Source organism: Opisthorchis viverrini, assembly GCF_000715545.1.
Source record: "Opisthorchis viverrini unplaced genomic scaffold opera_v5_153, whole genome shotgun sequence".
In the NCBI taxonomy this organism is placed as follows: domain Eukaryota; kingdom Metazoa; phylum Platyhelminthes; class Trematoda; order Opisthorchiida; family Opisthorchiidae; genus Opisthorchis; species Opisthorchis viverrini.
The window spans coordinates 125,229-134,678 of record NW_008751810.1 but is presented as its reverse complement, the minus strand read 5'-3'; the positions used below and the strand labels follow the sequence as shown (position 1 = coordinate 134,678).

The window sequence follows — 9,450 nt, the reverse complement described above, 5'->3', positions numbered from 1 at the left end:
TAAGGAGCGACATCCTACGTGGGATGCATCAGGTGGCTGCCTAACTGTACAAACGTTCCTATTTGATATATATCAGAGAATCATTGATGCTTCCGACGATAAGAAACTGTTAAAGACGCGTTTCCCAAATCACATGGATTAATTCACGGACGTCTCCAGCAATTTTAGCCCCTTCCGTTTCTTCGGCCACCAGCATACACATAAACTCGTCTTTACCTGGCGTCAGATAGAATCTGACCTCGGGTTTCCAGAAAAACCGTAGCACTACCAGAAACCCAATAGCTGGATTCTGCCGTACACAGAAGTCTTGGCTTTGGGTATCTTACCCCAGTGATAGGTAACACCAGAAAATCGGTCAGTAGGCAGGCACTAAGGGCGGCTTCGAGACGTTTGTTTACAGGGCTCATGAAGTTCCCAGTGGTCAAGTGAGGTGTGCGAAGACCAAAAAAGGGGCAAAGAACGAGTGAATGATCTGAGTCCGTAATGATATTCTGAAAGGAGCAGAAGGCAGTGCTCCATCCTGGTCATGGATAACTGGAAGGGATGTGACATGTTCGGTTCCGAAGCTGGTTGACACTAGGTGATCAGACAGTTGAAATTCTCTGTAAACTTCGAACTTTAAATAAACAGTCTGTGATCAGCACACATCAACAGCGGGGGATCACCGTTCTGCGTGTCTCTTGTACCCAAATCAAGACAACTGCGTAGTTGGGTCCCATTAGAGCCAAGGCAACCCACCTGCACGCCCATGTCACCAACAAACACAACTATGTTGGCCCGTTGCAACATAGTACCCAGAGCTTAATGACAGTTGTCTCTGGCAGATTCAGAGCCGGTTGTTGGTGTATAAAAAATAAACAGACCGCTTTCTGGAGATTACCTCACAGACGAACAGCGCAAAGACGAAGATACCAAGTCAGAGCTTGATAGCACTGCACAGTACCGAACCCAGCATATTCAGTGGCTCCTGCATCACCAGAGAGGCGCAGCCTGAAGCACGTATAGTCACAGGGAAATCAGCTCAGTTGCAGTGTCCTAATTGTTTCTAACAAACGGTATACGTCAATGGAGAGGAACGGGAGTGACGGGAGAGTGACTTGATATCATGCTTGCCTCAAAGTAAAAACATCAGAGGCAGCTAGGTAGAACGGAATGACCGGTTTGAAAATTCATCTCTGGGTGTCTGACGGACGAGCAGATGCTGTTGCCGAGTGTGATGCAAGACAAACGAAGCTATTAGCTTTCGTGCTGCGATCTGAAGAGAGTAGTGACGATGGGGTTGGGTAAGAGAAGTGTACGTGGCAGATCAGTTCCACTGATGAGTGAGAACAGCCCTGACAAGAGTTTAAAACAGGCCGAGCAGAACTTATGGGATACATCAAGTGATTTGCTTCCCGCAGAAGAAATCCTTACTCGGGATCGTGAGAGATCTACTCACGGTATTGTGAACCCACACCAACGTGATGCATGCACTGTTAGTAAGGAGACTATGGAAACGTCGGTAACGCAGTACTGATTGTGCACCATGAGGATTCTGTTACTCCCCCCTCCGTTTCCCTTACACCGGTTCAACCACCTGCAGTACATACTACTATCCTAGGGTAAAAGCCGTGTTGCATCTCCTCCAAAACAGAAAACATCCTCACTGTTCTGATGAGTACATTATCCACCAGTTCTATTAATTGACATAATCCTACGCCGATGTGGCATTTGTTCCACAATGACAGTCCTCATTCAGAAGTGATCTGTGCATGGTCCAGCCTATCTATAATAAAAAAAACAGATCCTCCTGCTGTGAATCTTTAGCAGTTTGAGTCCACAGACAAACTGTTACAGTCAAGGATGCACACACTGCCGGTGTGATGTTAGCGGGGGCACATGCAACTGTATCTGATTTATTTCCAAACACTAAAAAACCGCACTTGAAAATTGAGTGCCATTGTAGATGAGGATGTTTAATAGCGTTTCAAACAGTTGAACGACAAATTCGCTTGGGTACCAGTGTAGCGGACAGATTACTGATGCAAATTGCGAGTAGTATGACCTGTATCTACTGTGAATCACCACGTTATGCTTAGCTTGTTGGAATTGGGAATAAATAATTCCGCGTCCGACCGGCTTCTTACACAAGGTATAATATGAGATTGGTAAGCAATTCAAAATAGACATATAAACCTTCCGAAAGGACATTCCATAGAGAGTACTATCTGCCATTCATGTTGGCCTCCCGGTATAAGAAAAGTGCCCCGCACCTTCTAAGGGTTCATTATTTTGTTCCACGGGTGTTTTCACACCCTCCCCCCACCCACATAGGGTCACGAATCCGAACATCAGTGAACTGTGAGCTGTCGGAAGCAAGCCAGCCAATACAGGATTTCTGAAGTGTTCGAACATTGCTTAATGTGGCTTATCAGTGATAACCCATACACAACTGGGATGATGCTAAGCGTCGACCTTGCGACGAACGACATCACGCTCAAGTCCCTTAGATTTCAGCATAACTTTGGCATCATCATTCGTCAAGCGATAGTTCTTTATCGAGGCATCTCCAAATGCCACTTAGCGATTTAAACGTAGTATTACGCTGTCTAGCTGTAGCACCATTTCGGTGCCTAGGTACCATGCCACGTGAAGGAGGTACAAAGGCCGAGATACTACCAGGCTACCCAAGCCTAGACAGGAGCATTCGAGATGCGGAGGTTGGGCTCCAGTTGGGACCTTCCGGTCAGTAAGTTCGCGCCTTAACCATTGAGCTATCTCGACCTCAGTGATCTCAACAAATGTCGTTCAAATGCTGATGGAGCTCCCAAGTACGTAAACGACCTTCCGAATACAGATACAGCACTGGGGCTTCCCTAAGTGGCCATTAAACGATAGGACCACACAGGATATCGTTCCTGGAAGGATGAACAAACACTCGGTACTAAATACATGATCCCAAAACCACCGGACCCACTAAAGCTAAAGGTGGCACTTATTTAAAGAATGGTCATGCGAGATCTTGTGAGTCTGCCACCGGTCAACATCGGCATCGCTTCCAATTGTAGAACGTGGGGGTGGATGAATATTATGGTGAAATTCCTAAGAAGTGAACAAACGAAGTATACAAAGAACATAATTATAGGCTATCTAGCTCACATAGTTACTAAAACCTTTGCTTTGAACCAGCAATAATAAAATCTAGTGAATAAGAGTTCGCCGAGGATATCGGGATTCGAACATGTCGCCCAGAACTTTGTGTTCAAAAGAAACTCGTGCAACCTTTGAACTCGTACCGGATTACTAACTATCATGCTTCCACAAATTTGTTTGGCTGTGAATTAACTCCCCTTTCATACTGCCACTCCTGAGTAACGACGACGCTCTAAAAAAATACTCAATCCGGAACCTCCGATGCGACTGACCTCTTCANATTAACTCCCCTTTCATCCTGCCACTCCTGAGTAACGACGACGCCCTAAAAAAATACTCAATCCGGAACCTCCGATGCGACTGACCTCTTCAGGGAAATTACCCAAACAACATTACGGTAAAATGTAGTTGGTTTGTGACACTAATATCAGGGAATAGTGCAGAATCGACGGTACCAACACACCTAACAGAAGCAAAACAAATGTAGCTGATTTATAAGCAAATCACAACACAGAATTTCGCAGTCGCCAGACATAATGGGAGAGTAAACAGTACCTGATTTTATTCATACTACTGTACAAAGTAAAGTAGCTTGTTTTTAATCAGCAGAGATGCTGTGGGTTTTTTGGGATCCACATGCAGCTGTTCCCAACTTCGAAAGGCCGCCTTTCACACAAAATCCAGCAGATGAATACAACATGAACTAGTCATCAGGCAGTTGCCAGACATTGGCAAAAAATCGTCGGACATGGAATAAAGTACGCAGAGAAACGAAGAAACAGCTTCAGTATCAGTTTGCACTTGTGGGAATTTGTCAAGCATAGTTATTCTGTGGACAATGAACTTCACAATAATGAAAGAGATGTGCCAATATCACCTAAATTACCCGTTATCTCTCCTATTTCCCTCAAAAAATCATTCGCCGTAATGACCTGGGAACAGTAGGCCAACGTCTTGGGAAGGGATGCATCTACTGAGCAATCTCATATTAAGTCAATTATATATATATATATATATATATATATCCCATATTAAGTGCTGTTTCTGACGATGCGACCTCTTTTTGTGTTAGAAATGAGCATACGACGCGAATGACTGATATTCTTACCGCGGAACCTCTGTATTTAACCCTGATACCCAAAAAGGAAGATAAATGAAGACAAAATGAACCTACATTCGAAGTGTCTACGTTGTCGTGCTGGAACACCTTCAAATGATGCTAAGGATCCATGTAACAGGCACGACTGATCACTAATTCCGAGTACTTTCGGTCGATTCGGCTTCGCTAAAAGGACGACAGATAAAAAAGCCCAACAAAACTAAGACGTCAAGAAGTTCGGGAAATACCAAGGTGAAAAAAACGTAAGCACTTTATCGATCCTGTATTTTTTAGGCAAGGCTTAGATTTTCGTAGTTCTGGGGGTGCATTTGGATTTTCCTGAGTGTAAAACTGCTTCAACAGCGAAACAGCTCTGTCTTCTTGAATGCCGGAGACACAAATGAGTGGCGGAGTTGTTGCTGAGTCTGAGTCGTGTATGCTGAACACTGAACCACAACCGCCAAATCTTTCATTCTTGGCACCGTAGATAATACTAAGGTGGAACAAGCATTTTAGCGGGAGAAGGAAATGAGTACAAACCGTTTTGGATGTGCAGGGAGGCAAAATCTCAGAGCGCTAGCACACATAATGCATGGTTCAACAGTGACATACAACTCTGAATCACGTAAAGTGTCAGCAAGCGAAAGTTGATGCTGTATGCACCATTGCTCCAATCGTCTGATCGCGACCATTTCAGCATGCTCAATAGCACACTTTGTTGCATTTACCTGTGGAGAACGGGACTAGTGAATAGTGCTGAAGGCATAGGGGTGAAAAGTGTTGTTTCAGATGCAGAGACATACCTCATTACGGCCTTTAGCTATAATCGTACCGTCTCTGATAAATACACAGCCCACCGGAACTTCCCCAGCGTCAAGAGCTTCCATGGCCAACTCGAAAGCTACCTCCATGGTGAGAAAGATGACCGAATTCAACCTGTGGACAAAAGCCGGAAACAAATTATCATTAGTTGACATAAAAGATAAAATTGTGTAATATGCAGAGGGAAACAAAAATACACTGTGGTATACGAAAGTATGCAGGCAGAAGCATACTTTGGCGTGGAATAGCCAAATTAGTTTCCCTTGCCAGTGAACAATATATGATTACATTCAAGTGGCGTTCAGCGACACGGGCGCAAACAGAACCACTGACGAAGGGGGGAAACATATACAGACTACTCAGTAAGAGAGCATAGGACGCTTATAAGTAGTACAATTCCGAGAGAGCTAAGTGGTTAAGCTGTGAGCTGTTCACGTTGACACAAAACCCATTACCAACTTTTTAACTGTTTCGGCAAACTGACAGAGTCTCAGCACTCCTGTTTCGTCTGAGTAGCAGGAAGTCTATGTACCAAAAGGCTTTACTTCCGTTTGAGCAGAAACCTCCACTCCCTAGACTCATCACCGACATGGGATGGAGGAAAATTAAACTCATTGACTACGTGTTCACCAACATTGTTGTGGATCGAATCAACTGAAAAAGTTGCGAGTAGTCACCAAGTGATAGCCGTGTTCATGCAATAGACCATTTCTGACCAATAATCTATACAATTTTCCAGATTGAGCGGTGAAATCATCGTAAATTGGAGGTGTTGGCTACACATGGCTGAGCACCCAGCTGGAGGCGGGTAGTTCTGACGGATATCCAATCTTCCTGGCGCTGCGACGTGAAAATCTGAGGTGGGACGGAGCGACATGTTGTACACCACTCTGTGATTGGAGTAATGAAATTGAAGGATTCAACAGCATTTCAGCAATTACTGGACTAGTGGTCACGTCCGAGAGTGGGGGGGGGGGTTGTTTGGCAGGCCAATGTTTTGCGGAGCACGCTCAAGAGCATGAACTGAACCTCTACAGTTTTCAACAGTCGATCATCGGGGTGCCACTGGAATGTGGTCTGTTGGTGTGACCGTCGTTGGGTTGCTAGGTGCATAGATTCCCCCAGGATACTGAAAGCGTGTGAGGTATCGCAGAACCATTGGAGGCAGCAATGTTAGTCAATCGGTAGGCGTCTTCGTAGCACTGTACCAATCCGAACTTCCGAAAGGTGCTACTAGAGGCAAGGAACAAGTTCCCGTGTTCTAGTCAACAGCAACCACTTTGTTCGGGAGAATTCCGATGAAGAATTAGGGAGGCACAGGGCCATAGGGATCTGACTCACTACACGGCCTTTAAGTTAAGCTGTCACCCAATACACACTGGGCGCGGTTGCCAAGGGCGCGACAATAAAATTCAGGACGCGGCTGTCACTTGGCTCACCTCAATCAAAAAGGTTTCACTGAAGTACTGAGGACCAACAACATCATCATTCTCACCTTCATTGCTCAGACTCAGACTCATTCTCCTTTTCACCATCATTATCATCACTATCATCATTACCATCATCTTTAAGCTCCTGATTATTCGGTGTTTGAGGAATCTTCATGCGCCATCATAGTCGCCAATTGCTGATATGGCCTTTCTGTCAGCAATAAGATCTGTTGATCTCGAAGATATCCAGTGTTCACTGAGTCGAGTCAGATGGATCGGACAAAAGTTCTGAGAGCTGACAGCATCGCCTCTTTAACCCGCTTCTATTCATCCTCCAAGCAATTTCCTTCGTCTACATGACTGTGCGTTTCTCGTGGCTTTCTAGCCAGGTCAGCTTGAAACTCTTCAGCTATTGAAACTTGTCGAAGTGGATGAACGCAGTTGCTCTCTTTCGGCACGCGTAGTGCAGGCGGAAAGCGAAGTGATAAGCAGGCTCGCACAATGGCGTGGTCGGAGTCAAGTTGCGTACCCCAGAAGGAACAATGATCCTTGGGGGGGGGGTTGTTTGGCAGGCCAATGTTTTGCGGAGCACGCTCAAGAGCATGAACTGAACCTCTACAGTTTTCAACAGTCGATCATCGGGGTGCCACTGGAATGTGGTCTGTTGGTGTGACCGTCGTTGGGTTGCTAGGTGCATAGATTCCCCCAGGATACTGAAAGCGTGTGAGGTATCGCAGAACCATTGGAGGCAGCAATGTTAGTCAATCGGTAGGCGTCTTCGTAGCACTGTACCAATCCGAACTTCCGAAAGGTGCTACTAGAGGCAAGGAACAAGTTCCCGTGTTCTAGTCAACAGCAACCACTTTGTTCGGGAGAATTCCGATGAAGAATTAGGGAGGCACAGGGCCATAGGGATCTGACTCACTACACGGCCTTTAAGTTAAGCTGTCACCCAATACACACTGGGCGCGGTTGCCAAGGGCGCGACAATAAAATTCAGGACGCGGCTGTCACTTGGCTCACCTCAATCAAAAAGGTTTCACTGAAGTACTGAGGACCAACAACATCATCATTCTCACCTTCATTGCTCAGACTCAGACTCATTCTCCTTTTCACCATCATTATCATCACTATCATCATTACCATCATCTTTAAGCTCCTGATTATTCGGTGTTTGAGGAATCTTCATGCGCCATCATAGTCGCCAATTGCTGATATGGCCTTTCTGTCAGCAATAAGATCTGTTGATCTCGAAGATATCCAGTGTTCACTGAGTCGAGTCAGATGGATCGGACAAAAGTTCTGAGAGCTGACAGCATCGCCTCTTTAACCCGCTTCTATTCATCCTCCAAGCAATTTCCTTCGTCTACATGACTGTGCGTTTCTCGTGGCTTTCTAGCCAGGTCAGCTTGAAACTCTTCAGCTATTGAAACTTGTCGAAGTGGATGAACGCAGTTGCTCTCTTTCGGCACGCGTAGTGCAGGCGGAAAGCGAAGTGATAAGCAGGCTCGCACAATGGCGTGGTCGGAGTCAAGTTGCGTACCCCAGAAGGAACAATGATCCTTAACTGAGAATCTCCATAGGCGACTGATGGCCATATGGTCCGACTGAGTCCACGACTGTCTTGTGGTAGGTGTGGAAGCTCGTACTGGCCAGGAACAGACGATGATCTGCATATAACTGAAGAAGCCGCTCTCCATTATCCGTACGCTCACCATAGACTCTAAATCGAGCACCTAACTGTGCTTTCCCGGATTTAGTCATCCAACTTGGCCATTCATATCACCCGCCAGGATTACTACATCCGTCGTCCCTGCCGACCGAAGTAGTCGTGACAGATGTTGATAAAACTCGTCCTTCTCAGTTTCAGAATTGCTACCTGTTGGGGCGTATACTGATACGACAAACACCGTTTACCGCATCGACCTGCGTTAATCTTAATTGATCCAGAGAACCGCACAGCGCCAAGGCGACTTTTTACTGGGATCCAGTCCAGTAAGGCGTTTTCAGCCTTGGGGCTGAGTGCAGCTCCACACCGTAGTTACCACGTCAGGATCACCAGATGTCCAAAGAGTGAAATGTGGAACATATGGGCTCGTCATAAGCGGCTTGAGGAGCGCGACCGAAGTGGAGTCTTGTATGCGTGTTGTGGAGACACAACATACATCGATAGAGAGGGGAAGTAAGGTTTCAGCAAGGGAGACCCGTTGCCCAATTTGACATACAGTACGGACATTGAAGGCTGCAACATCGATCAGATCTTTTGAGGTTAGAAGGTGATAATTTTGGTTTATTTTTCTGGGCGATGGTTGAGACCCGGAAGAGTGGTTAAGGGGTTGGCAGGTGGGTTGATAGCACTGCACTGTACGATGGGTTGGAAGGAACTGAGGAAAGCCGGTGAGCAAAGAGCTGCAAGGGCGAATGATACTCCCCGGTTGCCCAGACCGAAGAAGGGAGCTTAGGTGGGGTACTCCAACTTGAGCCTTTGACTCCAAAGTCTGATCCACAAGACAGTGGGAGGATTTGTCGAAATATAGGTAGCTCGGATATGTTTACTGGTGCTTGATCGGATGGCAGTTGATCTGTTCGCCGAGCTTGACAATTGGCTTGCAAACGTTTCATCGTGCGCACTGACGATGTCTCCTCCACTGGGGACGAAACGTTTGCAAGCCAATTGCCAAGCTCGGCGAACAGATCAACTGCAATCCGATCAGCCACCAGTACTACTCATAAGGTTGCTGAAAATCCGTTGACAGCCCAAGACCGGTTTCGCCCTACTTGGGGCTCATCAGGTAGGCGCAGTCCCCGGGTTTCCGTCAACCTTATGTTCCACTTGAAACCAAATTGCCCGAAATTAGGGAATATACACTCATTAACGAACTAATTTCGTTTTCACTGTTTTTTTTGCGTTGAACAAGATTGTTAAACCTGTCACGTTAGGTTTATCAGGACTGTCGCGAGTTTCAA

General features: G+C 46.1%; 1 protein-coding gene across 1 annotated transcript; it reads right to left on the bottom strand.

The window, feature by feature from the left end:
• Nucleotides 1-881: 881 nt before the first annotated feature.
• T265_06977 (hypothetical protein) lies at nucleotides 882-6,658 on the bottom strand (the record flags this gene model as incomplete). Its single annotated transcript, XM_009172394.1, has 8 exons — nucleotides 882-990; nucleotides 1,158-1,255; nucleotides 2,584-2,772; nucleotides 4,241-4,262; nucleotides 4,503-4,724; nucleotides 4,772-4,959; nucleotides 5,035-5,167; nucleotides 6,570-6,658. The coding sequence occupies 8 exons, from the start codon at nucleotides 6,656-6,658 to the stop codon at nucleotides 882-884; spliced, it is 1,050 nt and encodes a 349-aa protein (XP_009170658.1).
• Between the last annotated feature and the right edge of the window lie 2,792 nt (nucleotides 6,659-9,450).